Source organism: Centropristis striata, chromosome 3 (assembly GCF_030273125.1).
Source record: "Centropristis striata isolate RG_2023a ecotype Rhode Island chromosome 3, C.striata_1.0, whole genome shotgun sequence".
NCBI classification, from domain to species: domain Eukaryota; kingdom Metazoa; phylum Chordata; class Actinopteri; order Perciformes; family Serranidae; genus Centropristis; species Centropristis striata.
Genome location: NC_081519.1, coordinates 12,772,558 through 12,799,553, shown reverse-complemented (window position 1 = coordinate 12,799,553; position 26,996 = coordinate 12,772,558). Strand labels below are relative to the sequence as shown.

Here is a 26,996-nt window from a genome sequence, read left to right as displayed (position 1 = left end):
TAGAGGACAACTTCTGTATTTTGTCTGTAATTTGTCCTCTATATTTAGCAGACAAAAAATAGAAAGAAGTATAATGTTTTGTTAAACATATTTAACATGTCAGTACAGACTGCTTAGCCATCAAAAGCAGCACATGTAAGACTGACGTGTTTATGCCATAAATCCCGGTTACAGCTAATCCGTGCCCTCTGTCACTCTGTGCTCCAGTAACCTTGTTGTCGGCTTTTTGAAGCTGCATTACCTGATGACCGACATTATCTACACCAGGGGTCTCAAAGTCGCGGCCTGCGGGCCAATTGTGGCCCTTGTGACGATATTTTGTGGCCCTCACCTTGATATGAAAGTTTAATGTGAGTTTTATATGAATGGCATTTTACCGTGTTGTGTGTGGAAGGTCCGTTTATTATCTGCTGTATTGTTTTTACCGGAAAAAGTAGAAATGTTATGCCATGTAATTTTGTGTCTTTTTTAAAGTAATTTTGTGTCTTTTTTTTCTAGAAATTTTGTGTCTTTTTCTAATAATTTTGTGTCTTTTCTTAGTAATTTAGTGTATTTTTGGGGTCATTTTGTGTCTTTTTGTCATTTTGTGTGTTTTTAAAGTAATTTACTGTTTTTTCAGTCATTTTGTGTGTTTTTAAAGTAATTTACTGTTTTTTCAGTCATTTTGTGTCTTTTTTTTGGGTCATTTTGTGTCTTTTTAAGTAATTTCGTTTTTTTTCTGTCATTTTGTGTCTTTTTTTTTAGTAATTTTGTGTCTTTTTTTTGGTCATTTTGATACTGCCTCCAGCGGCCCCCAGGTAATTTGAGTTTGAGACCCCTGATCTACACTGTGGCATGCAGCAAAACAGAACTGGTGTGGCCAAGTTGCCTTTTTATCAAGCTTTGGTCACACAGAGGAACAGTAACTCAGGGGGGTAAGACTTTGGATTGGTCAACCATCACAATGTCCTGCTGAAACAAACCTGTTTACTAAAAATGACGTTCACGTACAACAAAGCTGCATTCTCAATTATGTTTCAAGGCAAACAAATTTTCTCTGACATTACAGTCACAGTTTTGTGGTTAATGTTGAATTGAAACAAAACTACTTGGTGAGTTTGAGGATCAGGATAATGATTTGGGTTAAATAAGTAGGATTTGTTTGTTACCTAACTTATTTGAACAAAATAAGTTAACGTTGGTTTCACACTGGATACCAGCTGTGGTCTACTGGGTTTGCAGACTTTGATTAGAACTTATTTTTGATAACTAAACAAAAAACATAATCTGGGATACCTGTCCCTCGAACTGACAATGTGGTTTCGTATGGGAACGCACTTTTAGGGAAATCAGGCTGGCTGAAAGGCAGCAATAATTACCTTCAACTATTTTTCATTTTGCAGAATTATTGAAAGAATCTTGTTGTTGTTTGAATGATTCACCAGTAAGAATGACACCAAAGATCAGTAATTGTGGTTGTATTTTTCACAGAGATGTGGGACAGGTAAGCTGGAAGAATCAAAGTGTTGGGACACACACACATACTGAGCCTCCAGGATTGAACACAATTTCAGTCCCAAGGTTGGCCAGGCAACCACGAGCATCTGGAACCAGCCTCCCTCCTTTCTCCGGGGGAGATCCAGCTCTCACTAAAGCCAACCAACTCACTCAATAAACAGCTGGATTATTACATAACACAAGGTGGGGGCTAAATAGCCTTGAGTCCTTTGAAAAACCCGGAGAAAAAAAAAGATTAAGCAGACTTTTCATTCGCTCATGCAGTTTGGAGTTCAACAGTCATTGACGATCATGCGGCCGTGTTCATTCATCTACCGGGGCCAAAGAGCTTGAAGGCTGTCAAGCCCCGGCCCAACAATTTTCAATTCCTTAATAATTTATTGATGGCGGGCAGTCAAATTGCATATCAATAATGTAGAAGGGCTCAGTACAATGTTGATACAAAACACCCTTTCAGTCAGGCTCATTCATGCTCACAGACCTGCAGACATATGTACTATGTTTAGTCCCATGTGGTCCGGTGCTGGCACATTGCATGAATCCAATCTGCATCAGTGAGCTGTGTAATGTTAGTTGATGATGGAGCAACTATAAATGCTTCTCATGTTGCCTTTTGGAAAATGTGAGCAGGATAAAACCCCCAGAGGGGAAAAATTAAGCTTTTTATAGGTTGAGCTGGGAGCAAACAACATATACACCACAGAGACACTGATATGAAGAGCAAGCATAAATAGTTAGACTGGTAAGTGTGATACATTAATAATGTATACATTCTTTAATCTATCCTGCACACACGTTTCTAATTTGTTATCTTGAAGACTTTAATTCTGAGCAACCTGAAGTTCGCAACATTTAAGTGACACATACACAACCACCTCCTTTCTTAGTCGATTGGACAGCTACATATATTATCTGTTTGGGCATGGGCCAATCACGCATGTAGGACAAATTAAGTGACCAATGGCAGATTTCCATCTAGGTCAGCATCTTTTATTCAGGAGGCACGCGTACACAGTTACATGCCATCCCGCCCCGGGGGCCCTGCGGAGACCCACTCTGCCACCGAGAGATGGCCCACCATTTTGTTCTGTTTTGAAAATGATCTCCATGCATGAGATTAGCTGGGGGGGCACAAGCTCTTCCCATTGTTGTGTATCCCAGTTTGGATATTTCCCGGCTGGTGTCTGTGTGAATGTGTGTGTGCAAGGCGTGCATGCATGCATGTGTGGTGCCAGGCTTGCATTTGTTTGTGCGTATGCTTGTGTGCTTTTAATGTGTTTTTTTACTCGTTGCAGGGGCGAACACGATCTCGATGGAGACATCTGATGCCCATTCTGTGTATGAAACTGTAGTGCGCTGCTGCTGAGCTTGAGGAGGACGCTTATAGCATCTCAATCTGTCTGCAGTGTTTACAGCAATGCACACTTTGCAATACAGACCCTACATATTTGTACATGCAGTAGATGGCTGTGTGTCTGTGAGGAAGGCAGGGTCATAGGTAAAAGATGGCAATTGTTAAGGTCACAAGAGACTCTAGCTTTCACCTTTCCTTGAACTGTTCATGACCCCACACTGCACTGCAATGCATGGCTCATCATTCCTAACACTTAAACATACATGAGCTTTTGCAGGGAATTAATCCAAGGGAGGAGACCACTGCATCAGTTGGTGTTTTTGTGACAGAGGACGGCAACCAGGAGGCAATAAATAACGTCATACTGAATCTACACAAGTGGCCACACAAGTACGTAAAGTTGGTGATGAGGCTTTACGATGCCACTGCACCAAAATGTAAAAAGCTGTCTCTCTCAGCCGTTGGTTTCCCTCCACAGACTTAAAGCAGCAACAAAGCAACTAGGCAGAGAGAGAGAGAGAGAGAGAGAGAGAGAGAGAGAGAGAGAGACTGGGGATGTGGTTGCTATAGTAACCATCTGGTGGGTCTGAACTGTTTCTCCCTGGCATTCATTTCATCATTTTGAGCCTCTGTCTCTCTTCCTCTCTCTTTCTCCACTCTCACTTTTGTTTATCCCTCTCTTTTCCTCCTTCTCTCCTGGCTCTCCATCCCTCTTATCTCCTCATCTCCCTCTCGTGCCGCTCTCCCACTCTCTTCCGATCTGCCTGCATGCTTGCCGCCCTTCCTCCTCCCTCCTTCCTCCTACAGCTCTCTTCACTTTCCTTGGAAAACAGAGTGAGAGAAAGAGAGAGAGAGAGAGAGAGAGAGAGAGAGAGAGAGAGAGAGAGGGAGAGAGAGAGAGAGGGAGAGGGAGAGAGTTTAATGTTAATGTGAAGTGGTCTCTGTCTTTTTGTCCATTTTATAACTCCTGAGAGTCCCATCTGTTAAACCTGGACTCTTAACCTTATGAGACAGGAACAATACAATGACGACAATGTGCACGGTGCCAGAATTTTGGGTGGCGTTCAGGTTTTTTGGAGATAAGCAAAAGCTGGACTGATATCTGAGAGGGAACCTGCTTGAAAGATTGACGTCATCTGCAATCACGATTTAGCTGCAACAAAAGTGGGTTTTACCTTCATATCATAGGCGGGTTGTTTTTTTGGTCAAACGCTCTGATTCAGCTCTGCCCAAACAAACTTGACGGGGAGAAAAAAAACCCTCCAGAGCAGACGGAATATTCTGGTAGTGGTGTCTAAAGGGATATTCATTTATTTTTCCAACCAGGACTGCATTTCCCTTTTCCCTCTTATCAGCTGTCGCCCTTGTGAATTTCCAGCAGAGTCTGAATCAGCAAGAGAATACCTGATCCCAATGCCAATTGAGTTTGCCCACCACACACACACACACACACACACACACATATACAGTGTACACGCAGATACATGCCTACATCTACGCACAGACACCGAGACACACCATCAAATCTGAATAAATACAACAACATTTTCACACGCACTAAAATGCACATATGCAGTGGAATGAAATGCAAATTTAGCCTCAGCCATTTGCATGCCATACACAGTCTATTACTGCATCATATAAAGCCCATTGAGAAAGAGAGGACATGGTTTTCCCAATGAATGGTTCAGCTTGTGAGGTCACTGTGGGCATTTCCCTGCAGAAACACAAAGGTTGGATTCAGGAGTCAAGAGAAAAGGCTAGCGCTGAGTTTTCTCAATGACAAGTGTGTGTGCAGTGTGTCAGTGTGTGTGTGTGCGCGCGCGCAGCAAAAGGGAACTTGCAGGGTATGGTTTTCCCCATTGTGTCAGTGACCTATGAGTGCCCACTCTTCCTCCCTTCTCTCTGTCACTGCTTCATGTTTTTCCTCCTCTTCTTCTTCTTCCTTTCTCTTCTTCTACACCTGTCAGAGCTTATGTAAACTAACAGCTACCCAGATCTTGACTTCCGTCTGCCCCCTTTAACAGCACCAGTAATTAGCCTCTCATCAGTCCTGACTACAAAACCCATTTGCCACAACATTATCCAAACAGTGGCTGACTTAGGTAATAGAGAACTTCCCATTACACTGATGACAATAATGGAGGATCTCTTCACTCTGTAGTGTAATTTTCAGCCTCTTCAAGCACTGATGGTCATCGAGTCTGTATTTGAACTGGTCTGTCAAGAATGAGGTGAGTAACATCCGCTGCTTTTCTATGATAAAAGCATTAGGACTTAGCAGTGGCCTTCACTCAAATGTCAATTGTTCAGTTCACTCAGAGACATGTACCAACCAGGGGGACTAAAAATGACTACAAAGAAAAAAGAAAACAACTACAAAGAGACACAAAAAAGACTAAGAGAGACCAAAACAACTACAACAACATGGAAAATGGCTATAAAAAGGGGTACAAGAGCCACACACAACAAATAACTACAAAAAGACCAAAACAGTGACATAAAACAACCCCAAGGAGACACAAAATGAGCACAAAGTGACACAAAGCTTCTACAAAAGCTCCTTTAGGACTGCGTTTCAGACAAAAGTCCCGCAATATATTGCCGTAAAGAGCTGTGCTGGCTTTTCCCCATAGGACATTCATCCTGATTTCGCGATGGCGTAAAATTGGCGTCAGCTTATTTTCAATAAGTGGCCAATACTTTTGGTAAAATGAGCAGCGGCAGCAACATTGCATTCAAAACAATGATGATGATGATGGGGGCGTCCCGGTGGCTCACACTGGTAGAGCGCTTGCCATGTAGGCTGAGGCCTTGCTGCGGCGGAGCCGGGTTCGAATCCGGCCTGAGCTCCCTTTGCCGCATGTCTTCCCCTCTGTCACCCCCTTTCACTCTGTCACTGTCAATAAAGCTTAAACATGCCTAAAAAATAATCTTTAAAAAAAACCCAATGATGATGGAAAAGCGGCCTGTCATGCTGTTTCTCGCTGTAGAGATTCGACATACCGAAGCAAAGTTGTTCTGCATTTTGTTGAACATGATTCGATTTCTGTCAGTCTCAAGTGCTTGCCTACAATGTTGTCTCTGGTACTGCACCCACCTACTTGAACGCAGGCATACGCTACCTCACGACAGTTGCACTCTTTCAATGAATGGCACCCGGCTCTGCCACCCATTTGTTCAAGGCAATCCAAACTCCAAACTACCTCTAAAAAACTCCTGAAGACCCAGCTCTTCAGAGACTACCTTCTCTCCTTGCACCACATGAAAACTCTACTCCTTAAATAATTGTCACTATAGCACTGATGGCTCTTATCACACTATACCTTGATTGTTCCCCTTTCTCTGTAAGTTGCTTTGGATAAAGCGTCTGCTAAATGACTAAATGTAAATGTAAGTGAGAGATGTGTTTCTGATGATACATGATGGTTCACATTGATCCCGCCTCGAACAGTGTCACCAATTTTACGGCTGTGTTACTACCTCTGAAGGCGATACAGATACAGGGTCACTTGATCCTCCCATCACGCCTCTGGTGCGTTCAGATTGCAGGAGAAATCGTACAGAGGTGCAAATATCGCGTCTTGAAACGTAGTCTGAAAGGGGCTAAAGAGACCCAGAAAGACTACAAAGAGACAAAAGCAACCACATTGAGATGTGAAACAGCTGCATGAGACACTAAGAAGACTGAGGACAACTATTCAAACGGGTAAAACAACCACAAAAACACACAACACAAACCAAACAGGACAGAAAACTACTACTACTACAGAAAGTGGCAAAAGCAACCATGGTCAAAAAATACAAAATACAAAATACAATTATAGTGACACTAAGTAACCACAAAAAGACACAAAGACACTACAAAGAAACTCGAAATGACCAAAAATAGACACAAAACCACAGTGAGATGCATGACAACTATAAAGAGACACAAAGCCATAGCGAGATGCCTAATGACTACAAAGCGGCACAAACAACAACAAAAAGAGACCAAACAGCGATCAAGTCTGTGTGTCTTGCTTTTGCGTAGGTGAGTTGGCGGAGCCTTTTGCATGTCTGTGCCCCGGGGCCCATTGTCTCATAATCCGCCCATGTGTGCAGCTGCTGACTGGGGGTTTGTGTGAGACGTCAGTATGTTTATCTATGAATGTGTGTTATTTATGTCAGCTAATATATGTGGTATATTGTGTAAATAAACCGAGAAATATGTCTTCTTGAATTATCACAGTGATAAAATGAATGTGGAAGCTGTCAGTAGCAAAGAAGGTGTGAGAGTGAGGAGGTAGATCTTTGTGACTCAGCACAGTCATACCTGTTTATCAAAATATTGGAGAGGACCAAATATGAAAGACAGATGTGAATAGATATCATGAAGAAGATTGTGACTCAGGCTGAGGTGAAGAACTGGACATTTGGACAGTTTGTGATGAACTTTAGATTCAAGTTGCGCAAGGCCTTTTCTGTCAGAACTTTTTATGTAACTTACGTGGCTCACAGTTTGTGAATCACAATTTTTTTAATGTAACTTCCTTCACCCTGGTAACTACGTCACTTCTGGCATATACGTACACTTATTTACTGTTTAAACTGTCTTTTATAACGCCTAACCAGAAAGTTTTTTGCCCTCACCATCACTGATCTAGGGATAAGCGGGTTTGTAGCCTAAATTCACCGAAACTGCAGCCTTTTATACAACTGTGAACCGTACATGTATGTATAATGACGTGTGCGCTATTTTTGGAAGGCTCCGCTCCGTACCATGAGCCACAAAACACTAATATGGGTCATTTATATCGTAATGGGTGGTATTGACAAACAGTCTATTCTGTTGTTTAGATTGGAGATCTTGCTGAAATTTCATCAACCTCTAGCAGTCCGTTTTCACCCTAGGAGCCTGACATTTTGAACTGTCAAGTCAAGGTCAAGTGGTTGTGTGTGTGATGGATGCATGCCTGTACATGGTCACAGACATTGCATTTGTGCTTTGTTTGCCGTCATAAAGCAGGTACACTGTACACTACTGATCAATTGTTACTGAATCTGTTAATCAAATATTAACTGTATCTGCTGTAACTTTTCAGTTATGTTTTCAAAGGGGAATGAGATTGAAGAAAACCACAAAACATTAAATAAATATTTGAGAGTTTACCTTTGTAGACAAATAATTACAAAAAAGACAGTATGGTTGGTTTTCCAGGCCACTAGGCAGCATTTGAAGCATTGGAATGATCCAGTTTTCCAGTGCAACAGAGAATCATCATCATTATAATTATTGTGGACACTTATGTGGACACCAATTCAAAATGCTGCATCAAAATCTGTATATTTTAAAGAGAAACTATGCAGGATTGTCCTGAAAAAATTTACTTTACCAAGTATGTATATCTGTTATCCAGACCCACTGGAAGTGTGTGGTGTTGTCTTTATCTGCAGAGACCCTGTCTGCTGCTTGTATTTTCCCTTTCCTATTGCAGTTTGGGACGCCGAAAGAGGCGAAATGCTAAGCTGACAAAGCTTTTTTCAAAACAAGAGTGAATCTTATGTTTGCTTTTTACTTTTGTTGAGCCAGGGAGGAAGGGCAACGTTTGAAAGTTGTGTTGACAAACAGTGAGTGACAATTCCTGCATAGTGTGTCTTTAAAGTCTTCGTAAAGGTCTGTAGACTGTTTTGTTGTAAAATGCATAATCCACATATGTTACTAGATTTTACCTTTAAAAAGAGTCAGCTTGGTGTCATTCGGAGAAGACTAATATTAAACAATTCTACTGTATATTGAGGCTTATAATCTTCACATTCTGTGACACTGCCAAAGTGTTGATTTGACTTTGTGGTTCCTTTGAAGTTGCATTTTGAGGTGTTGATAAGAAACTCAGCCATTTAGCATCTGTCAGTGGTGACGTGTGTTCACATGTGACACCTGTTCACATCATAATGCACTTCCTGTGTCACTTTGTCATCATGATTATAGCAATGCCGTGTAATTGTTCAGTGACTGTGACTGGTGCACTTTTGTCACCAATTCAGGTCACCTAAATTGGACAATTCTACAATTGATGTGGTGACCTTTTTGCCTTATGATGCTCAAAAAAGTCCTTTCAAAGCTTTGCTAAAGGTGACTCATGCTGATAATTATCAGAATTACTATGATGTGCAGCTGCTACACTACATGGACTGCTGGTATCCACTGTAAATACTGCAGAATGATAAAATGCAGTAAATAATCATGAGGAAATACAGACAAACGCAAAAATCTTAATAAACTTAAGTTCTTACTGTATTTAGGTTTTAGAAGGCACGTTCTATAGTTTTGGAGTGGTTAAAAGACACTAGTAAGACCACAAACTAAAAACTCCCCAGCTGCCATAAGGTTAGTCCTAAAGGTCATGAATTTCATACAGGTGTTGTTGACAAGATGCAGAAGGTATGTGGTGTATGTTTGCAGAGTTCTGGCATAAAATATGACTTACGACAGACAAGGACCTGGGCCATGTTCGAACTGATGTAGTTTAGTTTTTGTGTTTTAGCCACATACTTAAAAAGCACATTTTCAGAAACAAAAAGATATTATTTTTCAAATGAAGTCTCACACATGCATTTTGGTCAGACAGTCCAACTGTAATTAGCTGTTCCTTTTGGGCATGCCAAAAGGATAAAAAAAAATTTAAAAGGGTGGATTGCTGTGTTCTAAATCACATACTTTTTCTTACTGCAGCTGTCCTTAGAAGGCATTTACATTTGCATGCAGTATGCATACAATTGGAATTTTCTACTTCGTCTTAACACTGCATCTTGAACTTTGACCCTGTGGCTTATACATACATATACCGTGATTGTGAGTCAGAACAGCCAGAAAAGCATGCTGACGTGCACACTGCAAAATGTGAATATATTCTGTAGGATATCCTTGTATTTTAGGCATACTGCATTTTACATACTATATATTGGGAAATCGTAAATAAATTTCTGGCATACTAAAAAGTATGGTAGGAACGCACAGGATAAATAAAATACAGTGCATCTTCAAAATGACTTTAAGGCAAATAATGTTATATGTCCACCACAAACGAGCAGTTGGATTAAAGTTTTTCTCAATTGCTAAAACACTAATTCCTGTTGTGTGAATCAATTGCTCAGTTGTCTAAACTCATTCACCGAAACGTACATCCTTTTGACAAAACCATAAACTATCTTCATCTAGTAAAACACTATTTGCAGATCTCAGTCATTCCTTTTGCAAAACTCTAAACACAATTCTCATGCAATAAGACACAGTTGTCACTGTGATGCACTTGTGATACATAATGGTAGCAACAAGTGACAAAACATGAACACAAATGAAACACGTGTCATCTATTGATTCAAAATTGATCACACTTGTTTCTCAACATGACAACCAATATAAGCCAGTTCAGAGTGCAGGCAGGTTGGTCCTGCAAGCTCATGACAACAATGGATCAAAGACACAGAGGACGAGAAGAGGCAGAGACAAAGAGTGGCAATTTCTGATGAAATTCAGGCTACCGTCATTGACCATGTACTGGTGCATGGCATGACCATGAGGGAGGCAGGCCAAAGACCTGTTTTTTGTTGTTGTTGTTTTGTTTGTTTTTTACCTTTTACAGTGCATTGTGGGCTGCACACTGTCATTTGTATTTGTCAATTTCAGGATTATTTTTTTCACAGTACCTATGTTTCAATTCAGAGTAATTGCTGAATCCACTGACTTGTGCAATCTTTTTTATTTAATTTAGTTTTTTACTATTGAGATTCAAAATTCATGTGATAAAATTTAATGTGACCAATAAACTCCATGAGCTACATGCCTTGAACACTGTGTTTTAAATTTTTTGGTGTAGTGTGTAATGACTGCTCAGCAGTTTTTCTATTTTGACCAATTAGTTCAAGATCTGACAACATTGTTTGGTTTTGAGAAGAGGTAAAACTATTTTGAGGCAATGGTATAGTTTTGCTAAAAGAATCAGAGGTTTTGTGAATGTAGTGTGAGAAAAGAGTTTTGTGTTTAGAATTCTGAGAAAAGGACAGGAGGATTCCAAAAAAATTGTTTTAGCAATTGAGAAAAACTATAAATCACTTCTGCAGGACTACTGCAAAGTGTTTTTGTGTTTTCTGTCACTGGTGAAGTCCTACAGGTTTGGCTGTGTGTGAATACTATCTGACCCTGTGTTAGGACTGATCAAGCTCGGTCTGATCACGTCACGCCTTCACTGCAACATTTTGGATGAAAGGATTCACCGCACAGAAAATCATAGACCATTACTCCCTCAATGTAACATCCTCTCATTCTTTGTGAGGGGATAGGCTGTTACTGCAGTAGGCGCCATTGTCATGCTTGACTGCCGTCTTGGAAGAAGGGACTATTTTGGCAGGATAATGCGGTCACGCCACTGAGTGAATAGGGGGTCTTGAGAGAAGAGGGCAGAGATAAAAGAATGGAGAACATTCCATTAAAGATAGCGATGGTATCAAGCAGAGGCTCAGGGAAGACTATTCTGCACCGAAACCCACCGCAGCACCCATCGAGTGCAAGGTGCATCTGTTACCATGGTACCCAACCCAGGCAGCCCCTTTCATGTCTGTCAAGACTGGGAGGGGGGGACTAGCAATATGTTAGTCTCGCCTGCAGTTGGAGCTGAAACAGACATGTGTGTGTGTGTGTTTGCTGCATGTATGTGTTCCCAGCACACACCCCGGCGGTCTGGGCTTAAGATGCCATACACTGACAGAGGCTCGTCACACAACATGAATCATTTAGTCACCACAGCAGAGTTGGAAATGTCACGTCTCATCAGTGTTCCTCGCGCCTCGGTGCCCCTGCAGCATTTACATCTCTGGCAATGGAGTTAAAGAGAGGACTTGATTAAAGAGAGGAGCTGAGATTTTAGATGCAAACAGACATTTATTGCATTGGGAAGCAGTGGTGTACATTTTTCCCCACAGAATCATTTGCAATACTGTACTTTTTGAGATTGTCGTCTGTTGCGCAGTCGTCTGAGCCGAGTGTCTCAACTCTCCTTTCAACAAATCAGGAGTGCGGATGTTAAACTCTTGATGGGATCGTTTGCTCATCTTTCTGTCTCCTTCCATATCTTATCTTTCCAAAAAACATGGGATGCTACTTTCTCACAGTGGAAAATGCTGACTTGACCTTCCTTGGCAGCCAGATAGGCAATCCAATAACAACAGGGGAAACTGTACAAGGAACATATCCAAAAGTCAGCCAAGCTATTTTCTAGTGTCTTCATCTTTCTGATACAAAACTATATTTTTGTAGGTTTTTTTTTGCTACAGTTTAAAACAGTTTAAAAAACAAAAAGCAACATCAAGTACATAATTCCTTAAAGCACAATCAACACTAAACAGTAAATAGTACTTTGTCATAATCTTTATTACAAGATATTAGGCCACTGTACAAATCAGTGTGAATCGTACAGTACAACGAAGAATTAAGACTGTTTCTCGAGGTTTGTCATTCAAAGCTGTATACGAGGTGCTTCAAGAATACACAAGATTTTCAGAACTTCTGCCGTGCATGCATGATTTCATATTTGCCATGCATGAGTTGGTATCTCAGTGTTTTAAGAAAGAGCCCTAAAAAATGGCGACCCAACAAAACAACTGAATCGTATGAGTAAATGTATAAAGCACAAAAAAATAACAAGTTGTCTGGTACAGTATTATCCCTCATGAGATTTGGCACACACGATAATGCACAATGCAATATAAATAGTTTATCAATAGGGTGTGTACAGTCAAGTTACAGTATCAACCAATCCAGGTGAAAGCCTGGGAAGCTTACAAACAGGTGGGAGGTACACGGTATATAAATGACTTGTTAGCTGCAAAGTATGGTAACAAAAAACACTCAGGCAACATCGAGAATTGTAAAGTGAAAAAAAATGTCACTCCCATTCACTCAAAGTTTTCTCGACATACAAAAGAACACTCCCTCGGGCCTTAAGTCACTGCAAAAGACATATTCCAAAGGATCAATAAATAAAGTCTTCAACACAGAGAACAAACCAGTTTACCGCTTCTCACTTTGTGCAAGAAAATATGGGCTACCCTTTCCATATTTACAAACTGTTATTCATTTGCCCTCGATCAAAAATGAAGAGCAGAAAGAATGGTACCATAGGTTTGATTGATAAGATATAGGAGAAGTGTGTGCTTTAGTTTCTATATTAGATTTATTTCTGTATCCTGTCCCTGATTTCTGCATTTCAACAGCATCGCCTCCTTCCTCCACCTTGTCCCCCCCCTCTTGTTGTCTTCTCCCGCTTTTGTATTTATGGCGAAACCCTGCAATCGAGGGTGTGTTTGTTTGTGTGAGTGTATGTGTGTCGGGGGGTAGGGGGGGTCCACCTGGGGGTCTCCTTCGCTGCCATCTCCCACCCCTGCCAGTGTGTGTCACCCAGATGGCCATGACTGACTGGGAGAGGAGGGCGTGGAAGTGCTGCTTGCTGCCACATGAGAGAAAGTGCTTATATACAGTGTCTTTGGATTAAAACTGGTAAATATCGCCATAAAAAATTTCAAGAGTGTCTTTTGGGGGGTGTTGAGCCGAGCGCTCTAAGCCTCTGCCGGGGTCTTCTCTGTTCCATTTTTCAGTGCTCCGTCGTCGCCATTCTCATCCTCAATCACAACTGTGGATGACAGGGGAGAGAGTTAATGAGGGAGGCTCATCTTGGTGTGGCGTCTTGAAAATTCACCAGCGACTGACAGGAGGGCATTAAAAGCCCAGAACCATTAGCACTGCGCTGTATGAGCACAAGTGGTGTGTGCATGCATGAGAGAGTAAGAGTATGCAAAAAGGGAGAGATAACCATGAGCGTGCATCTGCGTGTGTGATGCACATTTGTAAATGTGCACATCTGAATTTGTTGCTTGCTGTGCACCTACAGATGCAGCTCTTACATGTCTGCCTGTTTGCCATGTTAGTCCATGTTGTGTCTGTGCACTACTGTACATGCAACTGCCTTGTGCATGCATGTGCAACCACAAGTGAGCCTCAAATTTTCAAGGACCATCTTATGGGTTTCATCAGGGATGCAGGAAACACAAAAGCCAAAACACAAAATGCCTGGAACATGCAAGCGCGCACACACACACACACACACACACACACACACACACACACACACATCATAATTACAATGCACATATATCTCAATCATTCCAACCAATCACTGGGGAGGGGACATGGAGCACAACTCTGTTGAGCAGCATTCAGAAGGCATTTAGCAGCACGCACTGCGCATCCAACTTGTGTTGCAATGCGAATAGAATATTAAAAAACCTATACATACCACACGCATGCAAACAATAGATAACATGTCTTATATTACGCTCTACTGGAGACCATGTCAAGGCAAAGGTATTGCCTTTCTGGCTTCACACGGAGCCATCCTTCATTATGGTCCACTGGTAACCTATGTGCGCATTCAACACATCACCATACAGACGAAAACGCCTTAATTATACAATTACCCCGTTTGCTCCTGCCTATTTGTCCGAGTTTCGGCGGACGTTTGTTCTGTGATCCATTGAAGAAGTTGTTGGTGTCTTGAAGACGACAGGTGAAGGAAAGGTGTCCCTCGTCGCCCTCATTTCCATAATGACTCATATTTTCTTCGTTGAAAGGCAGCACTTCCGACATCTCCAAATGCGTCTTTATCACCAAGGCGCACAAAGTGAATGTAAAGCTGGTCGCCAAGCTTGAACCCGGTCGTCTATAACAAACAAAAGGGGGGAAGAAAAACAATGCTATCTGCTGACACGATCTAGCCCTTTCTGTTTACCCCGAAGACACGTGTCTGTCTCCGTAGGTACGCAAAAGAAAATAACAGTAAATCAAAATGTCCTCAATTTCCCCGCTCGTGGAGCTTCGGCAACATTATTTAAAATGTCCAGAGGTTTTTTCTCTCTCTGTCTCTCTGCGCGTATTGCTTTGGAAATGGAGGCGCACGTACAATAGAGCCGTGGAGCGCCCGCTGGTTTCGAGCGGCTGAACCCGTCGCACGGAAAATCTGAGGAAGAAATGCAAATTGAGGAGCGATGCAAAACACGGATCCCGGGGAGACCTGGCGAGGGAGCTGCACGGGGGTTTTCTGGTGCAGCCCAGAGAAGCTTCCAGTTGGAGTCGTGGTGTACCAGTGCTCCACTCTCCGGGATCTAGATGCAATCAAACAAATGGCGACTTTATATTCAGAGATGGCACACAAATGTGAGCCAGTGCAGAGCTTTGGAAAACGTCGTTTACGCGCCAGCACTCGACGAGTTAAAGATGTGAAATCCTCCAAGCTTTTTTAAAAAAAATTCTAATTCGGCGAGTAATTTGGTCGTGGGTATTTTTTTTTAACATGACATATAATGTCCACCGAGTCATAGCTCACCAGAGGATGGCAGTGTTTTCATAGGCTGTGATGTGACTTTTGGCCCCATGGCGCACTTCCAGCTTAAAACTGAGTGCCTGAGCTCTTATCACTTCTTTTCACTAAAATTTCTTGATATCAATTGGATGGTGTTTGAAGATGCTATCACCTGGTAGATTTATTGAATTATCTGAATATTTGTTGAATAAACCTAGAGCAGTTTTTGTTAACAACAGTCCATGTTCCAGATTGGAGTATGTTCCAGGTTTTACTCAGTAAATTATCCAGATAACTTTACAAAACATCATATTGACATTTATTTATTATCTTAAATGCAGCTGGATTTTTAGTAGGCCTCCCATATAAAATATAATGCACACACCACACACAAAGATACAAATAGACATATTGATAATGTCCTCAAACCGAATATGATCCAGTTTGAGTCATGTAGGTTTCAGGTAAGCACACTATAGGTGTAAAGTTTCAGGATCAGAGGGTGAAAACTGGTCTGCTTTGTTAAATGAATCCCTCCAGGATTTTCTTTAGATTGAATCTCGTCGGGTTTACCACCCACTGCTATCTGCAGTGTTTACATAAATCTGCAGCACAAAGGGATCTTACGAAACACATATACAGTAAAGGACACTGAGCCACGGACAGGTATTAAGTCTGGACATAGACTGTCCTTTCTCAAGAGGAACTTAACCAAATATCATTACACAGACAATGAAATGAAAAGTGATATCTGAGCCTGCAGCAGAAGTATCTTTGATATACCGTCGACCATTCATAGAGGAGGTGCAGTCATGACACACCTATTCCCTGTGAACTTAGAGAAGCCATGATTTTATCAGAGGCTCACCTTTCATATCAGAACATCTCCATAACAACTCTTTCAGTTCCACAGATATCACAACATTTACTGTTGTTAAATATGCTTCTGTATAGATTCATTTAATTCAGCAGTAGGCTTTAACAAACCTTCCCCCTATATTAAACTTTAGAGTATATTACTCAAAAACTCTTATCATTTTCCCCATCAGGCCTGGTTGTGGTTGGAAGAGGTTTGAGTGACAGCGGCCAGGAAAAATTCACCCGACTCCACGACTGCTGTTTTGACATCATCTTTTTCCGTCTGGACGAGTAGCACACAGATAAAAGGGGGAAAAGAGATAAATCTCCTAATGTGGGAATTGACCAAAACTGGCAGATTTTGTCTTCATGTATGACCTCACTGCAACAAAGAAGAACCTGATTAAAAACACAAAAAAAGTAATTGATCAACATGAGTGCATGAGTCAAACTTAAAACTGACTATAGACATTCACCACTCAAATCTGTCACATCTAAATGTGATATTTATTAGCATAAAATTTGTACAAGTTGTGAACTTGACATCACTGGATTACATAAACAGAAGGCTTATAAAGTGGCCACTGTAGTGGCTTTTACAATAACTGTAGCAGGCAGAGACGAGCTACAGATAGATTACTTGAGAATATGATATGCGTCATTGTTACTGTATATTGGTATTGGAAACACTATCAGAATAATCAGAGCAATGTTTCAGAGGAAGCTCTTCCACAGAATCAGCGTTGGTTCATGCTGGCACATACATTTGCATGGGAAATACCCCTTTCTGGCATTAATGGCTGCTTTTATGATCATCTTTAGCTGCATCAGTATCTGCTACAGCGTAGGTGGGACCCGTAGATGGTTTGGTCTATCCACCGGCGGAATTTGGACACAGCCGTGTAGACTCCTGGAAACTTAGGATCACCACAGCCGTTGCCCCAGGAGACCACGCCGTAGGCACACCCCCTACACACCAGTGGACCGCCAGAGTCTCCCTGCAAGGTCAAGATTACACCCTCATTCATTATCAGGTCAAAAAGTACATCATGAAAAAATAAACCTGAAAAATAATCGCATTTTCTCAGAGTTTACTGTAAGATGTATATATATACTGTGAGAAAGGGCTCCGAGCCGGATTTGAACCCGGGCCGCCCGCCCGGATTCCCCTACTGTAAAATATTTTAATGTCATTAGTTGTTGTTATAAATTATAATTAGAGCCTGAGCAGTTTCAAGATGTTACTTCCATCACTATAGATTAAGCAGATATTTAAGAGTGGGATGGTCTATTTTAACTTAAATCACAAGATGTGACTCTAACAACAAAGAGTATCCTGTAAAATAAGCGTATTATACTTATATATACGTTTTATTTGTTATTTATAACCCTTGTGTGCACGCAACTGAAATTGTTAATTTCTGTGAGTGGAAGTGTTCTTAGGGCTTGCCTAAACACAACTCTGAGGAAATTTACAAAATCTGTTAAACATTTGGGCTGAAAAGTGACGTTTATGTTAATTACATTGTGTCTAGGCCTTGTGAAGGAAATTTGGTGCTTCCTGTCATGGTGGGACAAGAAGTTGGTAGCAACCCTGGCAACCTACTTGGTATTCGAGACGCAAGGCCTTGTGGGAACTCAAACTGTGAACTTAACTTTGATAACACCATGAGAGAGGGATACGTGTAAATGAGTGACCTCTGACCTTAGGTCACGTATGAAGGTAGGAAGTTCGGGTCGCATTGATTCTTGCTCAAGAGCCAATGCTGAAAAATACAATAGTTATAAGCCGAGCGGTGTATGGGACTTTGTTGCTTTGTTAAATAACCATCCGGGACTGAGCGGTGTATTGTAGTACAGATGTGTTAATAAAACCCGGAGAACTGAGTATTGTGTGCTTCTTGTTTGGCCAGCTCACCCATTACCTTAGTGCAATTGTCAAAATTGCCACGACAGTCTCATTGTATTTTAGGATAAAACTGTATTACAGAAACTACAAGAAGCACAATCAAGTACTGCTATGAGTATTGATAAAAGTGTGATTTTTCATGTGATCTAATAATCTAAAGTTTTTAAAGGTGTACTGTTAGATACTTGTCCAAAGTATGAATGTCTGTACCAAATTGCAATACTTCAGAGCAAGCAGAACAAATCACAATTCATTACCATACTTAATCTAGTATTTTGGCACAAAGGGGTAAAAAAAAAAAATAAAGAGAAAAATGTAAGAAAATGTATTTTTCCTTCATCATGCCTACAATGTCCCAAAAACACATGAGCACATATGCTAATTTTATAACATTGGCTTATATGTGAAAATCACATATGAAAAGATGTTTGAAAATGTGATAAATTCATATGTACCAGAGGGAACTTTTTTTTACAATAAAAATAAAAAGACCAACAGAGAGGTGTGAAACAAAACAGGAAGGCTTGGATTGGATTCACCAGAGCATAATCTCTTGCACACAAAGTTGCCTACTGCAGGGTTAAATATAGCACATTTTAATTAGTTATTCAGCTCTTTACCTCAGGCAAAATATAGCCTACTGGTATATCACACATTGAATTTCATGTAATTTTCTTCTCACATCAAAGGTTGGGGCAGGAATTCTTTCATCATACAAATAATCCAGTCAGTGCATGCTGTTGTCTTTGGCTACAAATGACTGCACTTCAAAATCACAGCAAGGTTTTCAGTCCTGGCTCTATTTCAGGGTTGCTTCTCAATCTGCCTCTCTAACCATCATAACTGGTACAATTCCTGAGGGTGGACCGCCACGTCTGCTTAATAAAAGCTGGTAGCTGAACCAATACTGACATGATGAACTGTATCCTCACACTGCCATGGGGATGAGCTTCCCAAAACTGTGTTATTGTTTCCCTATAATATGACCTGATGAAAAGAGGATGACCTTGTGCTATTTGATATACACTGGGAACTAAGGATGGTACCTTGGAGAATTTATTGTTTGGAATGGATTTGAGGTCAGATGATCAGATGATCTTTATCACAATGATGTGCAACGTCCACGTATATCATAGCTGAAACTGTTTCAGATAATAACTTTTTATAAAAGGGGATGAAAGCATTAATCCCCTGTACCTTGCATGCATCTTTTCCTCCAGTCGTGTAGCCAGCACAGATCATGTTTGCTGTGATGTTACCGTTAAATGACTCGCTGCTGTTACACCTTGCATTTGAAACAATGGGCACTGTGACTGTCCTCAGGGTGAAGGGGGCCTGGCCTTCACCCAGGTTGTTGTAGCCCCACCCGGACACCCGACACACCAAGCCTTCGACCACTCCTGTCCCCTGCCTGGGCAGAGGCGCCAGCGACACGTACCTGTTCAGCACTATGGGGGCCCGCAGCTGGACAGAGGAGAGTTTCAGAGTTCAGAACAAAGTACAGGACAAAGAACTGTCCTGTCCAAGGTTATTATAGTTAATGAAAACTAACAAAATAACGAAAACTCGAATTGAAAAAATATTTTCGTTAACTGAAATAAAAAAAGATAAAAATAAAAACTAGACTTTTAAAAAAAACTATAACTAACTGAAACTGTATTGTGTGGTTACAAAACTAACTAAAACTAACTAAAATTATAGTGAAAATGTCCTTAGTTTCTATTTGAACATGCAACACATGGTAAATATGTTTACTGAGACTGGGATGTCTACACTCGAAACAAAATTCAAAACACCCTGAACTGTAAGAGTTAATAACCTTATTGGGGCTGAGATGAATAAACCAAAGGAAATAAAGGCAAAATTTATTATGACCTCTTTGAATCTGGCACCCAACACATAGTCCATTACAAAAAACTAAAACTAACACTAAAACTAATCAAAACAAAACTAAAACTAAGCATTTTCAAAAAATAAAAACTAAACTAAAACTAGCAAACTCACTCTAAAAACTAACTAAAACTAACTGAATTTGAAAGCAAAAATCACAACGAAATTAAAACTAAAACTAATGAAAAATCCAAAACTATTATAACCTTGGTCCTGTCAGACATAAAATAAACAATTTAATTTTATTGATAATAAGCAGTTTTATTAATCAATTTGTTTTGGTTTTTCAGCATAAAAACTCACTACTTTGACAGGTGAAATTGGTAATTAGAATGCTAATGTTGCTCCACGTCAGCTGTGTGTTTAATGTTAATGTGTCAATGTTGTGTCAATGTTGTGTTTATGGTTTGTTTCACTGCTCCCAAGTGTCCAAAACAATACTATCAACTAAAAGGGCCATGCCCTATCTCACAGTGTTAACCAAAGTGAAAAATAATTTGCATATCTTTTTAATTTTTTCTTTTTAATTTGCATAGTTTTATAAAAATTGGGCCTGCCGCTTTTCTGTACTACTGCTGATTTTAATACATTATTTAGCTTACTAAATGACAAAGAATAAAATGTACTTGTTTTCATGGTCAGGGTAGTGTGATTGAGTCATATAGATTATATAAATGCTGTGGTGGTGTGATTTGTTTTGTTGTTATCATGAGACAGGGTTACATAAATTATCATCCCACACTGCAGTATCAAAGTAAAGAAGTTATATTCCTTTTTATAGTACTTTCTAGTGTGTTATCTGCACTGTGCACTGTGTCTGTGGTACCTTAATGAGCATGATGTCAGCATTGTTGGTGCTCCTGTTGTAGCGCGGGTGGGGAACCAGCCTGTGGGGTTTAGCGTACTGCTCCGTACCCTCAAAGCTGTTTACGATGTAGTCGCCCGCCACTATCATCATGTGCTCTGCCCTAAAAGACATTTCCATTTTACATCATATTTATCAACAAATACAGCATAAGTAGATCACAGCCTTGAGATTTGACCATTACCAATCATTTTTAAAGGGGAACAGAGGAGACACAATCAGCAGAGGCCTATTTTCAGCATCATAAATTGGAGCTATCATGATTGTCATTTATAAGCCTGTCATTTTATATCTATGAAAACATTTTAACTAGTTTAGTTGAATTGAATGGTGTGTCAATAGGTAAAGGAGGTGGGAGTGTTGTGGTATGACATACATGACCCACCCTGACCAGGATTCAAAGGCACAAAGACACTCGAAGCCAAAAGTGTTTGTCTGCCAGGGAACAATGGCTTACTGTGTGCAGGCAGGGCCGAGGCAGTATGACAGAAATACAGCCAACTTCCTGGATCCAGACAAGATCACACACACACACACACACACACACACACACACACTGATGATGTGCCAAGGTCAGCTGACTCGACCGCATCTGAGTGCTGTTTGACTTCCCAGTGGCCTGTATGCAGGTTTACTTTGCGTCGCGATCAAGCGGCATCGTTCTGACATTACCTAGCCGTAGCAGAATGGATGTTTGCTTTTAGGCATCTGTTGGGACCATCTGCTCATAATATAATATCATGCCAACTTAGCTTCTACACAGTGACTTCTACAGAGTCCACTGAAAGGCTGCCAGAAGAATGTCACTGAATGTGCTAGTGTTTCTGAGACAGTTTGAGCTTTACCTTATGCAAAGTTCAAACACGACTGTCAGGTCATATTTTAGATCTATGAGGGGAGTAGTATTCAGAAATAATTATTCAAAAGGCAGAAAACAGTCTTGAGTCTAGCTTGTATAGATCCATACTACTTGTTTTGGGTTACATTTTTTTTATTTATCATGCACCACAGATTGAAATGTGTTCATTTGAATTCATTATGACCTGGATATTATTTAGCACTATTCACAATATTAAACTCCAAAGCTTATAGAAACTAGAGTTCAGAAAGGGCTCCTTAGATGAGGTTGATGAGGTTGAACTAGTAACGTTTATTGATTAGCACTGATGGCTATATTAGTTTTGCAGGTATTTGGTTAAATATATTGGACAAATAGTTGTTTTAATTGGTGACAGCACAGTTAATAATCACCAAAGTCATTAGGATTAATCTGTACACCACAAGTGTCTGTGTCAAACGTCTTGTCAATCCATCCAGTAGTTGTTGAGATATTTCATTCTAAACCAAAAGCATCAACCTCATGCTGGCACAAGAGCGAAGTGAATAAGACACATCTAGGCGCCATGAATGTCTGTACAAAATGTTATCCCTTTCAAACCATCCAAAAGCTCTTTAGCAATCAGTCTGGAGTCAAGTGTTGACTGAGATTTCCATCAATAGAACCACGTCTGTTAACATGGCTAAAAACTGTAAAACAATAACAACAAAGATCAACATCTTATTAATGATAATTATTGATAATTCTTACCCGATGTTACAGTGCGCTGCTGTCAGCACCCAGTACCTGTGAACCAATGATCCACCACAGAAGTGTTGGCCTCGGGTGCTCTGCAGTGACACAATGTATTTGACGGAGTTTGGTGCAGCGGTGTGACCACCGACTATACGGCCCTGCATGAGCACATGACCTGTATGGAAGCAAAAACATTTACAGGACAAGGCGTAAAAAGAAGGTGTGGCAGAAGGATTTAAAGTTGTTCAATATTGCTTGAGATTCTTTAAGGAATCTTCTTCTTTCATGAGACTGACAGGTTAAGACTGATTGTTGAATTGTGTAAGTTGTCCCAAGGCAGTGCTCACAAAGATGATGTTGAGTGAACCTTAAAACCCATTTCCCCCAATTATGTAGAAAAATTGTAGAAATATCTCGGTCATATGACATTTACATTTCCATTTACATTTAGTCATTTAGCAGACGCTTTTATCCAAAGCGACTTACAGGAAGAGTAAAAGCAAATAATCAAGGTATACTGCAATAAGAGCTATTAGTGCATCAATAAGTGCTAGTGAGGATTCTTTAAGGAGTAGAATTATCGTGTGGTGCTAGGAGAGAAGATGCTCTCTGAAGAGCTGGGTCTTCAGGAGTTTTTTAAAGGTAGAGAGGGACGCCCCTGCTCTGGTAGGAACTGGTAGTGTGTTCCACCAACGGGGAACAAGAAATGCAAAGAGTCTGGATTGCCTTGGACCAACGGGGGGCAGAGCCAGGCGCCGTTCATTGGAAGAGCGCAACGATCATGAGGTAGCATATGTCTGAATCAGGGCGTTCAGGTAGGTAGGAGCAGTACTGGAGACAACTTTGTAGGCCAGCATTAGAGATTTGAATTTGATGCTTTGGGCTGCAACAGGTAGCCAGTGGAGCTCAATGAGCAGCGGAGTGACATGTGACCTTTTTGGCTGATTGTAGACCAGGCGCGCCGCCACGTTCTGGATCATCTGAAGCGGTTTTACTGTGCAGGCTGGCAGGCCTGTCAGGAGGGCATTACAGTAGTCATATCAAAAAACTGAAATGGTTCCTTCATGCTTTTATCTTAACTCCTACATACCCCAAACATCCTGCATATATATTAACAACTACTCAGGTATAGGTTTCAGTCATGCTTAAAAAGTCCATCCTATAAAACATGGAGAGCCATCATTGAACAAAAGAGAAACATAAAAAGTGAGGGCCTCCAAATCCCCCCGTCAAGGCCATTGACCCAGCCTAACAATTAGTGGTTTTCTGTCACCTGGGAGGCCTCTGCGTAATGAAGGTAATCCAATATAACCTGACCTTCTAGTGTCACCACCTCACTCTGAGCTTTGAAACATTAGAGTGGGGGCTCTCCCTGCCTGCCTTATGCAACAGCTCGACTACTATACATTGGCTTCAGGCTATACAGTAGAGGACATGATTGGACAAGTAAAGACCTTTTTTTTTTTTTTTAAATAGCTTCACTTTCTTACCGTAACTGGAGGATTTAAAAAAATGTTTATGTTAAGTAATCACAAACTCTGTAAAGAAGAGGAAAGCAACTTAAAGGAAAAGTTTGACATTTTGGGTAATATATTAACGTCTTTTCCTAACTGGATGGGGTGCAAACAAGCGAACATCAGATTGTGTCATTTTTTTCCCATTAAAGAGATCCTCAACTCCTCCGTGTGTCAGTGAGCGGGCTAGTAGATGTTTTGCTTGTTTGAAAAAACACTCGGCCTTGCTCTATTTTTGCCAAGTGTTGCACACTAGCCATACCTCCAACATATTTTCATTTTCATTTGTCAGAATTGACGCTGAAACTGTCCCTTAGCTGAATAGAAACAAGGCTTACTAAAGCTAACACTTGGTACGTTCACTTACTGTAGCAAATGTTGGCTAACATTAGCTGCTTGTTAGAAGAACAATAGTAAAGTGCCAACCTCACTAACTTTCAGAAGAACACAACAGCAAAAGGCAATGTTGACAGGCTTTCTGAGGGATTGTAGTTGACTAAAAAACAGCAATGTGAGCTGAATTCACATGCTGTATGTCACGTGCTGAATTATGATTAACCATTGCCAAGAAGTATAGCAAATAAACTCAGTATTGTCATTTAGAGGTGCTGGTTAAAAGTGTTTTGCCATCTTTGGACAGAGGCAGACAAACTGTTTCCCCCTGTTGCCAGTCTTTATGCTAAGATAACTAGCTGGTGGCTGAAGCCTTATATTTATTATAAAGATATGAGCTGTATCTATCTTCTTATCTCACACACAGGAAGAAACTAAGCAGATTTCCCCAAATGTCATATACATGTCAAGTATTCCTGGTATAAATCATTAAAATTAATGCTGCATTCATATGGTGTTGAATAATTGGAAAAATTACTTCCAAATGGGAAAAACACCTCCCTCAAGTTGGAACAGCAAATAGGAAAGTCGGAAAACCTTTTGGTAGAAGACTTGCTGTGTTGACATTACACTGTAAGATCACAGGTGAAAGTAAATGTTGGGTTGATTGTGAGAAACTTTATTTGTAATACGGTATTAGGCTAAACGTTGTTTAAAGGCCTGAACGTTGTTGTCCACAGTAGCGACCTTGTCAATGACTGATTAGTTAAAGTTATTTATTAGCATTAAACCCAATAACAAGTCAAGTACAGCAACATTTTAGAGGTTTGAGAGAACATTCATACTCATAGCTCCACTGATCTGTTTCCTTTGCTCTTGTTGTCAGGTAATCACCGGGGGGGGGGAATGAATGTGTTGTTTTTACGCTTTGAGCAATATAATACAACTTCTGTGTGGTCCATGTTGTCTCCACATTACAACTAAACACTCATGAACACACCAAAATAGGAAGAACAACTTCTGGGAAATGGGGCCATCTGAGGAGCATGTGAATGCCCCAAGACTGAAAGAAAGGAGCTTTAAACTGGGACAGAATATAACATTTCATACTCAACATATGAAGACATATTTTGTTTGCAAAACTAAAAAACATGTACTCACTGTGGACTGTCATGAGGTCCATTAGCACACAACACAAACACATGAGCAGACTCATCATAGCTGTGGAGGTTTTAGGCCGTTATCCTACAGCATGCCAGCAGCTGAACCCCTGCAGCCAGACAACCAGTGTCCTCTGCTCCTGTCTGCCGGACCAGCACTGGGCATCCACTCTTTTCTGGAAACAGTAGGAGTCAGTCACATCAACCTTTATCCTCGAGTTTCCTCTGAAAAAAACGTTTTTAATTTCATTCTTCACCATGACATGCACAGTCCAAAAACTGTAGTATTGATTGAAAAGGAAAGAGAGCAACAAAGTTCACCTTCACAAACTGCCCAGCACCCCCCCTGCCATCCCAGCACTATCACAGCTCTTTCTCCTGACCCTCCTGACTTGTCGAAAAGGCCTTACATTGTTGCCATGGCAACACAGGGTAGTGTGCCGAGCAGGTTCATCTATACTGTATCAGCACGCTCTGTCTGTGTCATCATCCAGGCTTATCCGTGCTGAAATGTTTCAATAGCCCACTGTGTGTGTGTGTGTGTGTGTGTGTGTGTGTGTGTGTGTGTGTGTGTGTGTGTGCGCTTGTGTGCGTGTGCATGCTCATGGCTTTATTTTGTAGCTGTGGGGAGATTCACGTCTGAGTTGAGACAACACAGAGGTATTCTACGCGGCTGAGACGGCACAAGTGTTCCTCTGTATGAGAATGAATCACCATGTCTGTAATCATAATAACGCCTTATCATCAGCCTGATCATCATCACTATTATCATCATCATCATCAGCCTTCTGGCAAGTCAGCATCATCCACAGCATGGGAGGAGAATCTCGCCTGACCTCCTCTTGTCCCACATTTAGAGCGAGCTGAATAATTGATGCTTCACCCAGTAGAATGGGAGAGACGGCTTTGTGTGGCCTCCCGCTGTCAGGTGTTTCCTGGACAATTCACACACAAAGCAAAATGGCACATGCAAATCTTTGGGAAATATTGCAGATGTTTAACCTGCATTTGGTCTTTACAATATAATGACAAGGTTCTGTTTAACCAAGTTACAGAAAAATACTTTTGGTATGGTGGTTAATGGGATTCAATTTTTTTCCGCAAAGTAATGAGTAATGGGGACATGCTTACAGCAGAGCTACCTGATTAGTTTTGTGAAGTTTTATTTACTTTTATCTACATTTTATTCATTACTTTTAATATTGTGTCTGTTTATGTCTTGGTTTAATCTTCTATTCAGAAGCGCTTTGTGACACCTGATCTGTAAAGGTGTCATGTAAATAAGCTTCACAACAACCCATATGACCTCATAGGTTTATTATTATTTGCCCACTGTCTTTCTGAGTACTACAAATTATAGTCCCATTCACTTCAATTGTATTGGAGTAAAGGCAGAAACCCTTCAGACAAAACAAAAAACAGGCTTCAGCATGTATGGCTAAATGAAAATGATTTTTGATGTTTTATTTTATTGCAATGGGGGTAAAATGACCATTTACCAAATTTCCCTCCAGGGATCAATTAAGTATTTCTGATTCTGATTTACAGGCAGCATTTATAGTTGGTTGAGCTCAGACTTTCATAAAATTAAGATTTATGTTTAATGTCCAGCTGTTTTATCAACATTCATCTATAATTAAGTGTGGTTTTG

At 40.7% G+C, this 26,996-nt stretch overlaps 2 protein-coding genes across 2 annotated transcripts; both read right to left on the bottom strand.

Moving 5' to 3' along the window:
• Positions 1-12,242: 12,242 nt before the first annotated feature.
• Positions 12,243-15,235, bottom strand: camk2n1 (calcium/calmodulin dependent protein kinase II inhibitor 1). Its single transcript, XM_059330311.1, has 2 exons — positions 14,363-15,235; positions 12,243-13,518 (listed from the first exon to the last, which is right to left on the bottom strand). Exons 1-2 carry the CDS (start codon positions 14,529-14,531, stop codon positions 13,445-13,447), a joined length of 243 nt encoding a protein of 80 aa, XP_059186294.1. The 5' UTR covers positions 14,532-15,235; the 3' UTR covers positions 12,243-13,444.
• A 1,362-nt stretch (positions 15,236-16,597) lies between these two features.
• Positions 16,598-25,404, bottom strand: LOC131968832 (trypsin-like). Its single transcript, XM_059329872.1, has 5 exons — positions 25,347-25,404; positions 22,354-22,513; positions 20,727-20,868; positions 19,208-19,474; positions 16,598-17,099 (listed from the first exon to the last, which is right to left on the bottom strand). The coding sequence occupies exons 1-5, from the start codon at positions 25,402-25,404 to the stop codon at positions 16,929-16,931; spliced, it is 798 nt and encodes a 265-aa protein (XP_059185855.1). The 3' UTR covers positions 16,598-16,928.
• Between the last annotated feature and the right edge of the window lie 1,592 nt (positions 25,405-26,996).